Raw genomic sequence first — 19,532 nt, 5'->3', positions numbered from 1 at the left:
GAAGAATTTGTAAAGTCGGGCGCGACTTTTTCACACCAAGGAAAGACTACAATGAAAAAAGAAAATCAATTAGGTGAAATTAAAGACAGGGTTTTACTTGACAACTGCATAATATTCCTGCCAAATGAAAATTTATATCTCAAGATTAAACTATTTCTTCGAAGAAAGAGTTTTTTTTTTGGAACCGCGATTCACCTTAATAATACTTTGTTTTAATAAGTTTTGCGCAAAACACACTATCGTTCTGTTCAATGAGTGATTTTACTCAGAATTATTTAAATTGATTAGCAAAATAATTTGTTATCATGGCATTAATCCGTCCGTACACATATCGGACTCAACAAGATCACTTTAACTGTTAATATTGTTGCACCCATTTGTTAGAATTATCAATATTATTAAATTCACTTCTAATATTATTTTGAAAAAAAGTACACTGGTAATAATATTGATCCTGTAGGATCCTGCCGTCTCCTAGGTCCTCCATTGTATCGGTAGATAAGCTCCCTCATCTATCTAGTTCAGAAATTGCCAGTCGCAGTTCTTTCTATTAACTACCTCTCAAATCGTTCTCATCAATATTTGATGAGTAACCAAAGTTTGTTAAGGAAGCCATCACACCTCAAACTTATAATTTTGATTCTCTCTAATAGATCGTTGAACTTCAGAGAATTATTTCCAATTTAAGTCTATGGGATGCAAAAAAACAAAACTGAAATTACATAAAACAATTTATTTTTTATACATTTACTTTTTCTTAACTTTTCCTGTTAGTAAAAACAAAGAAAAAAGTCTTATTTAAATTACCTTTTCTTGTCTAAAAGATAAGAATAAAAAACAAAAATAAATTTATTGTAGCTTTTCATTTAAAAACTTTAAAAAAAACCTAAACCCTTTTGAAGGAAACCAAAATTATTCAAAAATAAAGAAAATAAATAAATAGATGTAAGATAACAAATTCGGATACAGAGAAATGCTAATATTTAAAAAAATTTTGTTTGCTTGATTAAAAAAAAAAGAACTAATACAAGTCAGTCTTCGATGAAGTGTACAAATTGATAAACTTTGTCAAAAACAGCTTTCATTACTAAAAATTACTATTTTTACTGTACATTGCTTTTTCTTTATTTTATTTTAATCGTTGATTTTTATTTTTTGTATTTTAAAAAATATTTCATTCTAATTTCTAAATACATATGATCATTACAAATATACGAAGTTATTAAATGGTGAATTTGGCATCACTGGTTTTTGGAGAGGTTAAACAGTGAGGGAGGTTAAAAATTGATCCATCAATATTTACAACTTTAAGCTGTTTTGTAGGAATTTGTTACAAATAGGTGTTAACATAGACTGTTGCGTATTTTTGTATCAGATATATTTTTTTTTTTTTTAATAGATATCAGACATCTTATTATTTACAAAATTCTGTGTTTCTTTGTTCTGCATAAAAATGTGATACAAGCAAAAAAAAAAAAAAAAGGAATATCCCGGTTAAAAGTGGTGGATCACCACGATACACAGTTTTTCTTTTTGTAGTGGGAACTACTCCCGTGCCGTATCGTTGCTGTCTTTATATGTCTTAATTTCTACATTACATGATTTACTATTTCTTTCAGCAAGTGTAGGGAAGACAAAATCTCTACTCCAAACTGATTGTTCTACATAAATAGATAGAAAGAACGAAACCTATCAGTGCTACAATAAACAAGCGGGCTATTGTAGATAAAATAGACATTTAGCATTTATTTTATTTATTTATTTTTTTACAGTTGTTCATAATCTTGCCAGAGGACATCAAATTTCCCATGTGTACTCGAAAGGTTTGGTACCATTTCAATTATTTTATCTGACAATCATGACTTCTACTATCCACACTAAATAAGGTTACCATCGGATGGATCACTGTAAGTAGGACCCACAAATCACTGTCTTGCTATCCTCGTCCTAATAAATTTTTCTAAAAAAGGGAAGACATACCAAACGATTACCACTCCTACATATTGACGATTACAGAATAATCCCACATTTGCACCAAAACAGGTAAGAAAATTGTTCTTAAAAGCTCGAGATCCCCTCTATTTTTACATCACTTAGTCTCAGGAAAACCCACTTTTCAGAAAAGAGATTTTAAAAAAGATTTTTCCGGCACTCCTTATTCATAAATATCTAATTAGAATAAATAATGATTACATTTTTTCCCTCAGTAAGTACAAACTACAAAGATTTGTTTTCCCATTTTAGTTTACGAACATTCAAAAAGCAAAGTTACATCCAAAATAATAATAATAACAATAAAATAATATCCAGGATTTATTTTGGGTTTACTTAAATTTATTAAACAATTTTACTCTTAACTAGTTTACACTATTAGCTTCAACTGTTTTTAGGAAAAGAAAACAAATATATATATAATATGGAGCTGACCAGCTGAGACTATGAAACCTAGGTCGGCATAGTGCATCAGGCCGCTTAGTTGAAACCTTATTTGATTTCATCCGCCTTAGCACTCATGTTCCAAGTAACCCTGACCGGCTTCGGATTTCTAACCATTATCAGAGGTAGTCTTTGGTGCAGAGATTTTGATAACACTTATGTTTCCAACTCCAAGTGAGCAAGTTTCCAATGCCAGGTGGAAACATAATTATATCGAAACCTCTTCACCAATCTGTTTATTTCTGTTGGTGAATGAAAGTCCAAAACCGGTAATTGGTACAATATGGCGGATTAAATGAAAGATATTATCAAGCGATGCGGTCCTAACCATATTTTCAATCGCTGATATTTCTCAAATCGATTTCTTAATTATTCCAGATTGTTGTGAGAAAGCCTTAATCGTAACCATTGTAACAAGACTGAACATAGTTCCTGAATTAATGTTCCAGATACTTCAAAACGTCCACTGATTACAATATTATATTAACGGGGGAAATGGCATGCTAACAAGAGAGAACATTCGATTAAGTGGATCTTAATTTGTACATAATTTTTCAATGTTAGGATACGCACTCAATAGAATTAACAGCAGCACGAATTCGCTACCTGAAAATCAGTGATGGGCTCCTGCAAGACTTTTGCCAAGACTCGAAGACCGTTCTGCGCTCATCGCTGCGGCCCTTTTTAATTTATCAAGACATAATACTGATGTTACAATAAACTACAATAATTAACAACATTGTCGTCAAAGTAAAGTATAATATTAATCAAAACATCTTTGCCATTGACAGGCGATAGAGCGCTACCATATCAGGGCTAGTTAGGTTGGAGATATAGTACTAAACATCTAATACAATTTATTGGCTTCTACTTCACCCACAATTTATATCTTCTAATAATGCTGAAAATGCAATGACAGATCCTGCGTCTTAGTGTTATGCCTAAAAGATAACTGAAATCTTAAACATTTGAAGCCGACCTAAGCCCCAATCTCTTTCTACATTTTAATAACAGTACAGTACTCAACTTTTTTATTAATTGAATGATTCTTATTTCTGTAAACAAATTGGATTTGAAGATATTTAATTAAATATATATTATTTTTTCTAATAAAATTAACAACAATCGTAAAATTTATTATTTTTTTTAATTAAAAAAACTTAAATGGAAGAAATTTTTTTAAAAAATACATTTAGAACACACATATACATATTTTAAATTTTAAAACTCAACTGCACGAATTAATGAGACTAAGTGTATTATAAACAACCTTGGAAGGTACATAATATATATCCAAATATTTTACACTAGGAAGGTCTACTCGGAGATGTTCTCTATTATTAGAATATTTACAATTGTTTATTCTCTTAAATGAAGAATAGTTTACAATTTTTTGAGAACAATAATGCGAGTTTTCTCACAAAACATACTCTCCGAGAAAGATATACTAAACTGAAATTCAGTTCAGTAAAAATTCTTGTTATAACTTTTTTTAGCTATTATTTTAAATTATGCTAGCAAAAAATCCCTCAATATGAGAATTTTTTGAATTATTTTTTTTTTCTTTTCTTTTAAATTGAATTTCTTCTCCAACATACGTACACTCGCACCACAAATACACATACACATCGCAAATATATATTATATTTTTTTCACATTAATTATTAATTTGTCACAAGATGGTTGCTCGGCTGTTCTTTGCAAAATTTGCAAATAGTAATTTTGTTTTGTTTTAGTAAAATTTCTTCGCCTGTGCTTCTTTGCTATCTCTGGAAAAGAAAAAGAAATAAACGTTTTAAATGTAACAATGTTTTTTAATAAAATAAATAATTAATTAAAGCTGGAAGAACTATTAAAGGGAAGGAATTAGTACAGTGGTTAGCACAACTGGTTTTCCACACAGAGATTCCAGAATTAACCTGAGCTTCTAGCCCTCTTTCTAGGGGCTACTGTCAATGGATTTATCGCTATGCATTGTAGATAACGAAATTACTGCACTTGATTTTTTGGGTACATAAGACACCATAGAAATTTTCTTTGTGAACCCAAAAAGGTAGCTGTTCGCTTCCCTTGACTTGTGTGGCAGAAATGCAGTGGGGATTTCTGGCTTATTTTTCCTAAGAAATGAACTAGGACTAAGAAATGAACGGTACAAACTGTCACCTCAAGTCAAAATGGCTGGTTCGCGCCCGTACAGCAGGCAGTGGGAAAAAAATCCTATGCCATCTCAATCAAAATACGTCAAAAAGAGATAAATAAAAATTTCACGAACCCAGCCCTTATAGATATTAAAATAGAAGACTTGAAAGTATGAGCTGGGTCAATATGACCCGACGTGACGGCTGAAGGGTTAAAACTCACTATCCGCAGATGGAAAGTGATGAATGTAAAGAGAGAGAACACTCTCCGGAAGCCGGCAGTGCACTGAATAAAGCTAATGACAGATGTTGATATTGCGCCTAAATAAAAAAAAAAGAAGTTCCATAAAATCAAAAATCTATTGTAAAATAAATTACATCTGTAAAAGCTTTGTTCTCTGAAGATGGAGGAAAATCAGAAACCTATTGATAATAAGGGAGAACAAGCAAGCAGCTAAGAATACAATCGAAGTCAATGTGCCAGAACATTAGACGACCCAATCATCATTTTTTAACAAAATTAGTGAAGATAGGAAAGTATGTCAGCATCAGCATCTTCCCATTCTTGGATTATCGTTGAAACATTCAATTCGGAAAATCAGTTCAGATCTCCAGGTACGGGCACCAAAACAAGAAATATTTACTTAATTAGAAATTTCTGCTATTTATACTAGTTTGGAAAAAATATGCACTCGCGAACATTTAAATGAAGTTGATAAAAGCCTATTTCCTTCGAGCACTACCAGATTGCAGTAAACACCCATAGATGGAAAAACTGTTTTTGAAAAACACACGACATTTTTTGACATAAAAGCATTCCAGGATTAGTATTCTTACAAAATGGTCAAATATCCACAAGTTTAGGGTTTCGCAATTTTAAGTACTTCTTTTCTTTTTTTTGGCAATGAACCTAGTGGTTATTATGCCCTTTGCTGTTCTGTCTTATTATGTAATGTACTTTATGATCTTAGTATCAAAGTAAACTAACATAAAACAAAAATTTACATTATTGTTTTTCAAAAAAACAAGCCGATATTTACGAGTTTATAATTTTACTAATTTCTTAGTTTCTACTCTATGACTGTGCCCCAGCATCCAACACATCTGAGCGATTATTAAAGAAGAAGAAGAAAAACAAAAAACTTACTTATACAAGAAGTAGACAAACATGATGATAAGATGGGCCCCAATGGCCAGCAGAAGCACCAAAGGTGTGACACAGTTTGGACACGAAGAAAAGCTGGGCGCTGATAGAACACGTTGAGCGGCGGCTTCAGTGTCTCGTTTCACACCGTGCAAAGCTTCACGTATTTCATTCACAGCAGCCATTGTATCGTAGCCAGTCACCTGAGCTGTACCACGATCTGGTTTCTCTAGAATTTTCTCCGTTTTTGCGTGCACTTCTGTCAGGAAATTCCTAGAAGGTAAAAATATACGGGTCCATAAGTGAACTCAATGGTAACAAAAATATATGAAAATTCATTATAATATTTTAAATAGGGTATTCACCTTATTTCCCTTGCTGCAGCCAACATCTGGTTTTGATTGGCGAGAATGGCGTCTACTTCGTGTCTTCTAATTGTGTCCACCATTACTGGCTGAGGAGGAGCTTGTCCTGGCATACCTAGACACAGTATCATCGTTTAGATTAGTTAACTCTGAACAAGGATGAATTGAAAGTACAACTAGCAACAACTCTTTAAGGTTAGATACAAAAAAAAATTCTTGAAGGTATAAAAGAACATGTACATGGCACTTCGCACCCAACACAAGGCCAAGTTTCGAGACCTTTTTTTCTTTCCTTTACTCAAACCATGAAAGAGAAATGTTATTATCATGACAAATTGTCGAATTTTCACCGTAAATATGATTTAACATTCCCTGAGTCCAAAGTTTGTTTACAAATTGGTATGTCTGTGAAGTACGAATGCAGGAAATCTCAAAAAAAATCAAAATTTGACATTTAGTTTAGATTTAAATCGATTTTTCAGTAGTCAATATTTTCAAGAATACCAGCTTCTACGATTTTCTTTAAACCTGGTATTCTTATTGTGCTTAATTGGTTCTACAACTTTTATTTGAAATTTCTTCCCAAGAAAATTTGATTAAGGCGGAGAGGGTGGTCGGTCTTTCCGCTTAAGTGCCATTTCAGTGAAATATATCGATTTATCAACTCATTAAGTATATTAATAAGGATTGAATATGTAACAGAAATTAATTGCGAATTATAAGTTATTCTTTTTTCTTTCAGTCAAAAAAAAAAAAAATAAAAAAAATAAACAATTTTCCACCCAAAAAACCTGATGAGGAAAAACTCGCCTACCTTGTTGTGTAATCTGCTGAGGAACTCCGCTAGAGTGTAAACTTGTCAACAGACTCAGAGCACGTTCTTGTCTTCCAACAACCTCGTCCAGTTTTTGACTCAATAATCTTACCTAGAAGGTATTTAATTATAAAATAATATTACAGAAAATAAAACAAAGATCACAGAAAATACAATATGCGGAACCATCAAACAGAATTTATTTATTTTTAATGAAAAATATTGATTTTCGGAGGCAATAAAAACCCAAATGATTCGCTTTAACTATAAACGTGTGTACTCTTTTTTGTACAGAGCTATGAAAATGGATGCAGATGAAATACGAATCAAAACAGTAACTTAGATGAACGAGGCTTAGTTTTGTTTGTAGCTAATCCTCATGGCTGGAAGGAGGTGGCCTTCAGCATTGTTGGGAACGTTAGGGAGTGAAGGGAGTAAACCTCTAAGTAATATCAAAGTAGAAAACTGTTTATGTTGCAGATCTATCCATCACAACTTGATTAAAAAAAAACAAACTTACCTGCTCAAAAATCTGACCCTGGCCAGAAAAGATCTGTCTCAGTTCACGTTGAGAATCACTCTCAAACCAATCTTCAAATTCATTTTCTTGGTCTTTAACTGGATGTTCTTTTTTGTATCTATTAAATCAGGAAAAAAAAAACAAACATAAGACTCGATAATTTTTTAAATAAATTAGTAAACTGTAAATCAAAATAACAAAAATTACTCAACTCTTCCTTTTGATGTTCCAATTTCTTTTGATATTCAGCATATTCTTGTGACAGTTTCACTTCCTCTTCAGGAGTGACTTTCACAGCTGCTGGAGCTGTTGGCTGTTGTCCTGGTGAATATAAACTAGTGGTGAGGAAATGAAGTACATCATGATCATCGGCCAGTCCACCAGTGGCTGCAGAGATGCCAAAATAGCCAGTTTTCGGTAGGACAAGATTTTCCACACGTAAACAGATTTCAAAATCATGTTCACTGTTGGTCATTCCATTATGGAATAATACCTGTACAAGTTTTCAATTTTATTTAGATTTTGAACCTTTATTCAATCAAATTACTAGAAAAATCCAAAAAAAGAAACATATTATCTAATTTTAATTTAAATTACTCGAAGGATTTTCTCTCAGTTATTAGTTAGGTAGAGTATAAATTCTGTTTCAAGGATTTTTGATTTGCAGGATGGAATTGCCGGCGCAGTAAAGTACATAAAAATGCATCTAGTACAACTATCAATCTAAACCAATGACGTTTTGTGATAAAGGTTTAAACCTAACCTAACCACAATTAATAAAAATGAGATTCCAATTTAATTTGAACAGATTGAAGTTACAATTTTACCACATAAATAGGCTATTAATCTCAACGGGATTAAAATAACAAGGTTTGGAAAAATTTGATGGCGAGCGTTAATTAATAGTCATTAAAATCTAAGTCCAGCTGATGAAACTAACATGCGAGATCATTTCAAAGAAGCAAGCTTAGTGGTAAGGGGAAAAAAAATTGTATATTTCTCTCATAGGTACCTGTCAAGATAAACACTCTTAAATCTTCTAGAGGCTGAGAAACCATATTGCTGAATCATTTGTAAAAATTAACAAGAAAAGAGGACAATATAAAAAAACTGCTTAAAAGATCGGGGGCTAATCTCAATCAACAATAAGCAGAAAATGTGAAAAATCTAAGAAAAACTTATAATTGTAATACGTTGATTAGTGCTTTCAGAGTATCAAGGTAAATTTCCAATTTTTCTTCAATTACCCAGCACTATTCTAAGCATTTTCTATTATAATAAGTAAAACTATATACCCTATTCGAAATATTAATATGGGAAAATTCTTTTCAATTAATTTGTTTGAAGGAGAGTATTTTTCTCTTTAAGTGGCACAAGAGCATATAATTTTAAAGTCTGAAAGAAAAATTCACTACAAATGTGAAGAGATGCATTAAATAAAAAAGCTTTGATTTTATTTAATTTTAGAAACGAAAATTCTCGTTTTTCTTTATTTTTTTTTTTTATGGAAATTGTTATCAAAACCTGTTCATTTTCTCCATTTATCAAATAACACAAGGTTTCAAAATGTTATAATTTATTTTAGTATCCTTGAACCAAAATCAACACTTGACGAGTCATAATCAACACGTAACGAATTGTTTTTTTTTTACCACCTAATTAAATGATATACTATAACTAATAAATATAGTAATAAAAACTCACGGTTAATGTGTTCATATAATATTCAATCTTAGCCCGTGTTGGAAAAGGTTTATTCCTAAAATCTTTGACACATCCTGATAACATCTGTGATGATCCATCGCTGAAAAAAAAAAAAAAATCCCATGAAATGTAGGAAAACGTTTTGATATTCTTAGCAGATTTTCATAAAAAGGAGTTCATTTAATGCAAAAAAATATATATATATATAAATAAATTACTTGGCATGATCAAATTCTTTCGTTCCATCATTCACCACGGCCATAATATATGGGTTGTTATGCTTGTTATCATTATCAAAAGAATCAAAGAAAACTCCTAGGCCGACCCATTTATCAGAACTTCCAAATACATTACCATCGTATGCACCTTTGGATTCTGTATACCAGAAAGCCTTGAAAGAAAAAATAATATGGTTAATTTTAATCATTGTAAGGCTGACTTTCGAGGAAAAACCTTTTAAAACTTTATTAAAAACTCACTAAACCATCAGCTCCTATTCTTCCACGACCAGTTACTCTAAAAATTATATCTACTTCCCACCAATCGAACGTGGTCTTTGATTTTGTCCATATAGCTCCTAATTTTGAAAAAAAAGTAAAGAAAATAAACAATTTAAAAAGAAGTTTCTCTTAATAGAACTAATGAGAATACATGGAAATTAAATGGTTCCTTTTTTTCTCACCTTTTTGGCTCCTCATTGATGGAGCGACTCTAACATTTTCTCCACTTGCAATTGCATCTACAAATTTAAGGCGAATTTAATACAGTAAAAACAATACATTTACGCACAACTAAGGCTAACTGACCATTTTTAGTACTTTTTAATAGTCTATTAAAAGTAAATTTTACTCACTTCCACCGTATTCCCAAAAAGGTACAGATCCATCTTTTTGTGCTAGATAAGGTGGCTTAAATGAATACTTATATTCAAACCTTCTATGTGGTACCGTTGATAATACATTGTAAATACTTATGGAAACTATAAAAATTATAAACCACCTCACTTCAGCACTCATGTCGACAAGCTAATGCCGAAAGAACCAACTTGTTAACATATGATTGGACGCGGTTGACGTGGAAGCAGTCTCGATCCCACTTTACCTTACCACGGTTAATTCTCTTCCTAACTTCTTGAAAATATTATCTCAACCAAGTCTATTTCTTACCTATCATGTTACACCATCGATCTTGCGTAACAAGTAATTATAAAAGTAAAATAGGTTTTATTTCTTCTTTTCAACAATAATTAATATTATTTGAACATTTCAATTAAAAGCCTTAATTATAGTGCACCACTTTTTCAGAAAAAAATTCTGGAATACTCTACTCATATTCAATTTATTATTTTATTAATCGATATCTCGATACAATTCAAATAGTTGATTAGAACATAACCTCCTAGGTATGTTTTACCAGTGAAGGTTCACTATCGTCTTCTGTTCAGATTGGCATGTTCTTGTCAAATATTAGTCTAAAAACATTTAATTTTACTTTAAATATATACCGTAGAAAATCATGACGACTGAGAAAGATAGTTCAAAACTTTTGGCCGAAGGACTACTACAACATTACGAACCTGATTTAAAAAAAATCCAACAACAACTTTCAAAATTAAGGTAATATTTCTGTAAATTATGCAAAGTTAATTTTAATTAAATATTCTCGATTACAAATGTAGTAAATCATTTTAAAAATAATCTACAAAATGTAACCTAAAAGAGTTCATTATTGAATTGGTTTTTAAACAAATTCATCTTAACATTCTTAGAAGAAATTCATGCAAACGTCCTGTCAAAATTATTTATATTAAATTTTTAGATATTCTTCGGGCATTAGTTTACTTGCTTCCTCGAGGAATCGCATCCCATTCCTCCTAACATGTTGATCTTAGCTTGTTTGAAGTCTGTGTAAATCCGTAAATCTTTTTTGGTAGTTGATCTCAAAAATATTTAATATTATAAAAAATCTTTAGATCAAATTAGATGTTGCATTTCTTAGACTTGCAATAAGGTATTTTACAGTTTTCTTCGGCCTTTCAAAGCCGTAATATGTCTCAATAAGTGCGTTTTCAAACGCAAGAATAAAAACTGGGTCTATTGCTTCTGCCGTTGGATACCTATTGAAACCATAATCCTGTCCAATTTACCTTGTGCATTAATGGTTTCATTTTTAAATCTAAGTTCCAAAGTTAAATCTATCTCAAGGAATAAATGCGCCTCTACCGAATGCATACTCTCATGTACCTGGAGTGTATATCGTTCTACAAATCTCCCTGGAACTCTGGCTCAGTTTGAGTGATAAGGAAGCAAAAAAGAAATATTTACAACTCAGATCCAGTAAGTGCTAAATAGATTCTTAAGAACGAGCGGTCCATATTGTCTTTTCTTTTGATGCTCTCTATCTTGGAAGTACTGGAAACATCTCCAAGCACAACTTACATTATACGCTTTGAAATGCACTTTGCTCTGGCACCTTTCTTCGGCCTTTCAAAGCCGTAATATCTACTGCACTCTAATCTAAGTCGGAATCTTAGCTTTTTTTTTGTTTACACAGAATAAACTTTTAAAATCAGATCAAAAAAATGCAGGTTTTGTGAAGAAACAGAAGTGAAATGACCATCAAACTGGCTTGCCCTGAAACCTCATATCTTACTATTAAAAATAATGATAAGGATAATAATAATGAAACTTTTTACATTTTGGAAAGAGTTTCTTCCATAGAATTTTCTTTAGTTATCACTGTTAACTGTCAAGTGTTACATTAAAAGAATTAATAGATTGATTTTTACTATTTTTGAAAATGATCTCTACATTTACAAATGAGTTTATTATTTTTTACTAAAAATGAAATGAATTTGTATATTATTTCAGTACTAAACAAAAGGATGTCTTAAAACAAGTCGAAAATGAAAATATGAAGTTTACCACAATGAATGCAAACGAACTAAACTCAATGGTAAATTATTTGGTCATCTTTACAATAGCCCAAAGTGTGAACGTTCGAACTCATGGATTATGTCCCAAAACTCTTAAATGTCCAGTTTGTAACCGCAAATTGCCAAGGAAATTTTAATAAATCTTGTTTTCATTTTCAGTTTGTCATGATAAAGGAATATCACCAGCGATTAGTGAATGTCAAGAAAGAAATGAACATTCTTTCGGAGAGATCTTCAAGATTAAAGGTGCTAATTTTTGTTCTACGCTGCATTTAAAATCAAATAGCTGTAAACGAATCCTTAATACTGGATAAAGTAGTTAATTTAATCCGTTAAAGAATGGTTTACTTTCTTTAATTCTGAAATCGAAATTTCTTTAATTCGAAATATCCTAAACGGAGACTAATCTTTTGGGTATTTAAGACCTCATAGGACCATACTCTGTTGGAAAGCAAAAAAAAAAAAAAAAAAAAAAAATACGTGCATTATTTCATAATTTTCAGCAGGTATCTTTTTTCCTTTTCTAGTATTCCTGCTTTTTATATGCACTATGAGAGAGGGATACGATCGGTGTGGAAGTTATTATACTCTGTTGTAGTTACAGTAAGAAAACTGTTCTTGTAAAAAAAAGAAAAAGTATACTCATCTATCTCTTACACTAAAGGTTTTTCGGAAATGGTCATCAAATCATCATTTAGAGCCTAAGTTAAAATAATTAATATAGTTAGAAGTGGTAAAGTTTTATTGACGTTTCAAAAAAAAAATTCCTAAAGAGCATCTACAGCCTAAATTTGAACCTGCATATCTAATTTTAAGTTTTTTCGAATCTTATAGTTTCACAGATTTCTTGATGAGTGAGTTAATGGTATTTGATTTTAATAAATATGTTATACTAATAAGTTGCCAACCATAAATTTAATAATATCTATTTATTACAGAAACGTGCTTTAAGATTACAAGAACATAAACAAAAAGAAGCTTTAGAAAATGCCCATTATCAGGAAGCACAATTGAAAAGAGAAGAAAATCTGATAGCCAAAACAGATCCTAATTCTAAAGTGTCCTAACAAGAACTAAAAGATTAAATACTATTCGAGAAGTATATTTTATATTGTTATTATTATTTTCTTTCATGTATTATATATTTATAAATCAGTTAATAAGAATTAAGAATACTTTTTTATATATAGTTTTCTATATTTTTTTTTTTTCCATTAAATGTTAAATAAATTTAATTTTTTTATAAAAATGTTTGTTTTTTTTTCTCAAGTTTTCAACCTCTAATGCTAGAAAATTTCTTATATTTGTCAATTTCACTAGCTGTTACTGTTTTAGGTGTCACAAGTATGGCTTTTGTAAAATCCTTCATTGTAACATTTCTTAGAACAATCTAAAAAAGAGAAAGAAAGGATAAGCTAAAAGATCTGGAACAAAAACTTTAGTTGAGGACTTTTTTTTTTTTTTTTTTACTATAATATCAATAAAAGTGTAATCAACCTAATAAGGTTTGTTGCAACAGAAACTATTAAATGGTTACCTTATCAGCTGGGACCAAAGCAAGAGGTGCTTTTAGGCTTCCTGGAATATTTGAAGTACATGGCATCCACTTGCTATCTGTAATTGATTTTAATGTAGTTATTATAATGGAATAAATAAAATGAATGGCGAGAGATTTGGTAAGGGATTACGGTTAACTCATTTTCACGAAATATTTACATGAAGCGTAGACTTTTTTTTTTTAAGGAAGGGTCCACAGAAATAAAAATAAGGCCTTTATAGTTTTTACGGGATACTAAAAAATAATATTAAAAATTTGTTGTGAAAAACATTAAGGTAAAGATTTTTGGAATAACGTTTAATAAAATAACAGAAATAGAATATATTGTGTGTCCTACATCTTATTGCCTCGTCTTCTGATAGCATCTCGTCGAAATATCGAATTTAGAAATAGTCCCGTTTTTGAGTTACGCCTGATAACACACTTTTTTACTCAAAACAATTTGTAAAAGAAACATTATCATCTTTCTCAGGTAACCTTGAAACAAATATTTTCAATGAAATCTCAAAAATTGAAAAATCTACACAATCACAACACCTTTTTTCTCTCTCTCTCTCTCTCTCTCTTTCTAATTTTATTTGAGTTTTCATTCAAAAATATACAATTTGAGGTTTCCAGAGTTAGCAAAAAAAAAAATTTATTTTTAGAAAGTACTTCTTGTGTGTGTTCCTAAATTTGAAATTTTTCTACGAAAATATAAATTTATTTGTTGCATTTTTCATTTTTCAAATTTAAGACACTTCAACGCCTGAAGTTCTTGGCAGTAGCTGTAAGAAGCACCTACTGAAGAGAAAATCTAAGGGCCCAGCAGCTAGATTCAATCCCGGGATCTCTGCGCTGGAGTCCAGTCGTTTCAAATTTACAGATATATAGCTGTTATAATAAATTCACATTACATTAAATTGTTTATACACTATTTCCATCCTAGAAATATGTTTGATAAAATAAAATAGAAAAAATAAATAAAGAACCAGATAAAACTAAAATGGCTAAAAAATTTGCTTACCCTTGGTTATTTTCCATGACTGACTGCTGTCAAGTTCTGCCAATGGTTCTTGTATTGCATAGGTTGTTAAATTGGTCAAATCCGATCCTGAATAGCCTTCAGTTCTGCTTACAACTGTACTCCAGTCTTCTTCAGTTAAGTCAGTATTTATCCCTTTGCATTGATTTTTTATTATTTTTAAACGTGAATCCCTTAAAAAAATAAAAGGATAGTTGTTTTATTTATTTATTTTTAATTATTATTGTCATTGTTGTTAATAGCGCAGCTAGTCTTGTTACAACTTTCAAAATAAAATAAATAAAAAATTAATAATTATGACAAACTAGCCTATAAAACTTCATATAGGGGTCAAACAAAAGAATTTGTTTTCTTGGTTGTTTTATTTTAATTATTAAATTTTTTTTCTCGCTAAATTCACTGCTCTCACGATAAGAGTGGATTGCGAGGCTATCTTCCCTTCAATTTTCTTGGAGGATTACCTGGTATTAAAACTGCCCGGTAGATGTTTCGTATCCCATTGGTGCCCTAATTTTGTTGATGACTTAATTGTTGTTGAAGGAAAAATAATTTTCTCTCAAATAAAACATCTTAATTAGCTTCTATCAAAATTAAACATTTTCTCACAAAATAATTACTTACTTGTCGGGTAATGGTACAAAGATTCTACATTGAAATCGTCTCATAAAAGCTGTATCAATATCCCAAGGACAATTTGTGGCACATAGTATAAATGAATTGCAATTCACTGTAATGTTTTGGTCCAATTCTATGAGTAATTGATTTTTTATACTGCAAATTAAACAAGAGATTTGCAATCGTACTGATCGATCAAAATATTTGATTACCAATAAGTTAAGATGAAATTTTAATTTTTTAAAACTACCTTCTAGTATGATCGCCTTCTTTATTAGTTCTCTGTCTGCAAATGCTGTCAATTTCATCGATAAAGACAATGCATTTCTCATTATTTGATCTAGTATATTCAAATAAATCCTTAATCATTCTATAAAATAAGACAAAGCATAAATTTGACAAATTCCAAATTAGAAAAGCTTTTATTTAGTTTTTCATTTTACTTTATTTTTCTTTTATCTTAAATAATTCTATTACTTTTCCGATTCTCCTACCCAAGATGAAAGTATATCAGCGCTAGAAATACAATATAATTGTACTTTAGCTTCAGCAGCTAGAGCAGTAGCTATTTTGGATTTCCCAGTACCAGGTGGGCCGTAAAGAAGTATTTGATTCCAGGGTCTTCTTCCACCTTATGGACAGGAATTAGTTCTTAAGAGTGAACATCTTAATTGTTATAATGGAGCAGGAAAATTGGGAATTACCTGTGAAAAGAGTCGGAAACTGTAGCGGAAGTAAAACTGATTTTCTAAGAATGGCTTTAACATTATCCAAGCCGGCTATTTCTTCTAAACCTCCATCAACGGGCTGCCTGCCAATTAGTCTAAATACTTCTCTTCTGGATGAATTGCTAACTAATAAAAATTATTAGTATTGTTTACTGTAAATACTTAACACAAATTCATTACGTATAACATAATTATGATAACTATATTGTCAAATACGTTTCAAAGCCTTAAAGATGACCTAGTCCCTAGGTCCTAAGCTTTGCAAAATAAAAAAAAAACAAGACTGAAATTCGTATTATTTTCTCCCTACTATAAAAATTAGTAGTTTAGATACAAATTCATTCTGTTCTTTTTCGGAATTATTTTGCAGCCTAGTACTGATGGTCAGACAGACAGACATTTATAGATAAACTCATTTGGTGGTCCTTAAAAAGTATAGAATCTCAAGTAGACTGGAAGTTCAATCTACAACATGTACTCCCGTAAAGAGTATATTTAGGAATCCTCAGCCACTCGACCAAATCGTGATATTTATGAGGAGGTAGATCTTATTTTACTGACAGTCTGAAAGAGGTCTGTCACTTATACAAGTCTTACTTGTACTTCAAATCTGCTTGATATTCCGTATTTCAGAATCAGCTGACAGAGAACACTTCCAATTTGCTTATCTGCTTCCTGATATAGAATTTAAGTTGTGTCTTTAACGAAGCCGAAAGTGACTGAAAAGATTTCAGGCCCCTAATGGCCGTAGATTTTTTTGTCGCGCTTTAAATTAATAATGAACATTAGTCTAAACCTTTTCTACGTTTCACATCCGGCATTATTGGTTCCAACAATTCTTCATTTATCGGTTGTATAGCTTCTTGAATTTGTTGTTGCTGCCAAAAAACACTGCGCAGAATAGTCATTAACATTTTCTGCAACAAATATTTCATGAACTCATTTTGATTACTTAATGTTTGTAACATATCGTATATATTACACATTAGAAATGGTACTGTATTTATAAAATAAGTACCGTCAAGTCTTCGGATTTTTCCGCAGAAATCAATTCTTCCAAATTTGAAATACACTGTCTGTAATTCTTTAAAATATTTTGATATTGCCCTTCAAGAGGTTGTTCTAATAATTTTACTAAATTTTCAAAACTATAAGGCAAACATGTTTTTATCAGTCAGGACATTAAAACACAAATTTGCTTACTCTTTACACAGTCTAGGATTTTAAAAAATTATACTCACTTTTCTGCAGACTCTGAGTTTTGTTTTGTATTGTATTAAATCAAATAAAAGTAAAGTTATATTATTGAAAATATTTTTATTGGTATACACTTGAATATCATGATAAGTTTACCTTTATACACCTGCAGCAAATTATTTGCTTGATTGTTTTTGGATTCCATTTGTTTAAATTATATTTTAGGACTATGCAAACGTTTTTGAGCAAGCTCCCGTTTAATTTATAGAATTCATTTAAATAACTAATATTAGAGGAAAATAATTCAACAATGGCGCCAACTTGGAACATGATAAGGTATTCACCACCTTAAGATTAATTGTAGTGTGTAGGTTTAAAAAGCTGGAATTAACTAGATCTTTAACTTAATTGCCAAGCTAATAAGCGATTTATCAAATACAATTATTTACAGTAGCACTTTATAAAACTAAGTTTTATATCTTCTAAAGTATTCAAAATTCATATCATCCCCATGTTTGTTAATCAATTATCCTAAAGGTACCTAAAAAAAAGTGAACATATCTTCGTGGAGTTTGATGAGTTTTTATGGATATTAGAAGGGATCCATTGATTTGTTTGTTTTTGGAGAAAACAAAGGAACCTGGATAATATTCCTTGTTTTTCTCTTAAATAAAGACAGGATAAGAAATGCAAAAAGGACAAAACTCAAAAGATAGAATTCGAAATTTATTGAATTGTTTAATCGATTAGTTATCGATAAACGATCATTGCATTGTGCTGTGCAGTAGTGATGGGCAGAACGAGTCCGTCTTTGGACTCGTTGGATTTGAATCAGTTCCAGGGTTGGAATCGATTCCAACAACTCGTTCACCGATTCCGGTCTCTGTACTTACCCTATGCATTAGTAACATTGTCACGCAATTTATTAAAAAATATCATTAAATGTTAGCTTTCCCAGTTAATAACAAAACTATATTTCTTTAACACACATTGAGTACTATCCCTAATTTCCAATTGCACTGATAAATATAAAATTAACAACGTAACACAAAAATTAACATAAAAATAGACTAGTCAATTATAAAAATTAAAGCAATGCTGTTTAGTCATTATCTAGCTTGACCACTGGAAGAGTGGAGTTAATGTGCTTCAAGAGGATCCAAGATAGAGAAACGGAAATGGGTAGGAAATTATTCCCATAAAAAAAAATCTAACCCTTCAAGCAAAATGATAATTATTCATAAATAAAGAAATATTTATTTACTAGGACTTGTATATCAAGCTTTAAAAATATTATCTCATTATCTTACGAAAAGAAAAAGCTGTGTGCTTAATCTTTAACATAGCGCTGGACACTCTTATTCTTATCTTCATTGGGTAAGTTTAACCGTGTACATGACCGTGAGACAGTCAAAGTAACACTGAGCCAAAATTTAGTATTACCTAATTGGTTTACTTACTGCAGTATCCCTCCCACTCTATCACCAATTTCACAAACATTCATCGATTGGAAATAATTTTTAGTTAAATATTCGTTTTATTTGAATACAAAAAACATTATAACGCTTTCTTAAGATGATTTTAATTTTTAAAATTTGTTTTTGTCCATTACTCTTATAAAATACGAAGAATTTCAAATAAAATATAATATACAAACACAATGATCTAGTGTGCAGGTGGAGTCAGTCCTCGTTACCATAGCAATGGAACCGTTAAACAACTCCGGTTCCAGCTCCAGCAATTTCTATTGGCTAGATTCAGTGAACGAAAAAATGGAACGAGTCCGGTTTCAAAAGGATTTAAATCACTCCGGATTCGACTCCACCAACTCCAGTGGATTTAACCAATGAAAATGCTAGAGCTGGGCCGGAGTCGTTTAACGGTTCCGTTGTCATGGTAACTACGACTGACTCCACCTGCACACTAGATCATTCTGTGTTTGTATATTATATTTTATTTGAAATTCTTCGTATTTTATAAGAGTAATGGACAAAAACAAATTTTAAAAATTCAAATCATCTTAAGAAAGCGTTATAATGTTTTTTGTATTCCAATGAAACGAATATTTAACTAAAAATTATTTTTAATCGATGAATGTTTGTGAAATAGGTGATAGAGTGGGAGGGATACTACACTAAGTAAACCAGTTAGGTAATACTAAATTTTGGCCCAGTTTTACTTTGACCGTCTAGCTGACATGTACACGTTCAAACTTACGCCAATGAAGATGAGAGTAAGTGTCCAGCGCTAAGTTTAAGATTAAGCACACAGCTTTTTCTTTTTGTAAAACAATAAGATAATATTTTAAAAGCTTGATATTCAATTCTTAGTTAATAAATATTATGAGTAATTAT

The 19,532-nt window shown here is 30.9% G+C and overlaps 3 protein-coding genes and 1 long non-coding RNA gene across 7 annotated transcripts; 2 read left to right on the top strand and 2 right to left on the bottom strand.

Moving 5' to 3' along the window:
• Positions 1-1,737: 1,737 nt before the first annotated feature.
• ergic53 (lectin, mannose binding protein ergic53) lies at positions 1,738-10,348 on the bottom strand. Its single transcript, XM_074128697.1, has 11 exons — positions 9,975-10,348; positions 9,804-9,860; positions 9,601-9,698; positions 9,340-9,512; positions 9,122-9,221; positions 7,630-7,910; positions 7,418-7,535; positions 6,898-7,009; positions 6,084-6,198; positions 5,722-5,991; positions 1,738-4,205 (listed from the first exon to the last, which is right to left on the bottom strand). The coding sequence occupies exons 1-11, from the start codon at positions 10,135-10,137 to the stop codon at positions 4,169-4,171; spliced, it is 1,524 nt and encodes a 507-aa protein (XP_073984798.1). The 5' UTR covers positions 10,138-10,348; the 3' UTR covers positions 1,738-4,168.
• On the top strand, positions 4,199-5,918 carry LOC141454466 (uncharacterized). The gene is made up of 2 exons (XR_012458723.1): positions 4,199-5,189; positions 5,642-5,918. It is a non-coding gene; the product is annotated as an uncharacterized lncRNA (long non-coding RNA).
• Pldn (biogenesis of lysosomal organelles complex 1 subunit pallidin) lies at positions 8,461-13,179 on the top strand. Of its 2 annotated transcripts, XM_074128707.1 has the most exons (5): positions 8,461-8,637; positions 10,631-10,737; positions 11,992-12,076; positions 12,216-12,302; positions 12,995-13,179. In XM_074128707.1, exons 2-5 carry the CDS (start codon positions 10,637-10,639, stop codon positions 13,121-13,123), a joined length of 402 nt encoding a protein of 133 aa, XP_073984808.1. In that variant the 5' UTR covers positions 8,461-8,637; positions 10,631-10,636; the 3' UTR covers positions 13,124-13,179. The 2 variants fall into 2 exon arrangements, with proteins under 2 accessions (XP_073984808.1, XP_073984807.1); XM_074128706.1 differs by lacking the exon at positions 8,461-8,637 and having other exon boundaries at positions 10,531-10,737.
• Positions 13,180-13,271: 92 nt separating this feature from the next.
• On the bottom strand, positions 13,272-17,723 carry LOC141454460 (uncharacterized). 3 transcript variants are annotated; one of them, XM_074128698.1, is made up of 11 exons: positions 17,335-17,722; positions 17,223-17,235; positions 17,000-17,129; positions 16,778-16,898; positions 15,958-16,107; positions 15,731-15,884; positions 15,504-15,623; positions 15,260-15,409; positions 14,621-14,811; positions 13,594-13,670; positions 13,272-13,446 (listed from the first exon to the last, which is right to left on the bottom strand). In XM_074128698.1, exons 1-11 carry the CDS (start codon positions 17,381-17,383, stop codon positions 13,330-13,332), a joined length of 1,272 nt encoding a protein of 423 aa, XP_073984799.1. In that variant the 5' UTR covers positions 17,384-17,722; the 3' UTR covers positions 13,272-13,329. The 3 variants fall into 3 exon arrangements, with proteins under 3 accessions (XP_073984799.1, XP_073984801.1, XP_073984800.1); XM_074128700.1 differs by lacking the exon at positions 17,223-17,235 and having other exon boundaries at positions 17,335-17,473; XM_074128699.1 differs by lacking the exons at positions 17,000-17,129; positions 17,223-17,235 and having other exon boundaries at positions 17,335-17,723.
• Between the last annotated feature and the right edge of the window lie 1,809 nt (positions 17,724-19,532).

This window comes from Rhodnius prolixus, unplaced genomic scaffold (genome assembly GCF_049639745.1).
Source record: "Rhodnius prolixus isolate KJV_2025 unplaced genomic scaffold, Rpr scaffold_9, whole genome shotgun sequence".
Classification (NCBI taxonomy): domain Eukaryota; kingdom Metazoa; phylum Arthropoda; class Insecta; order Hemiptera; family Reduviidae; genus Rhodnius; species Rhodnius prolixus.
This window is presented reverse-complemented; position numbering and strand designations above follow the sequence as displayed.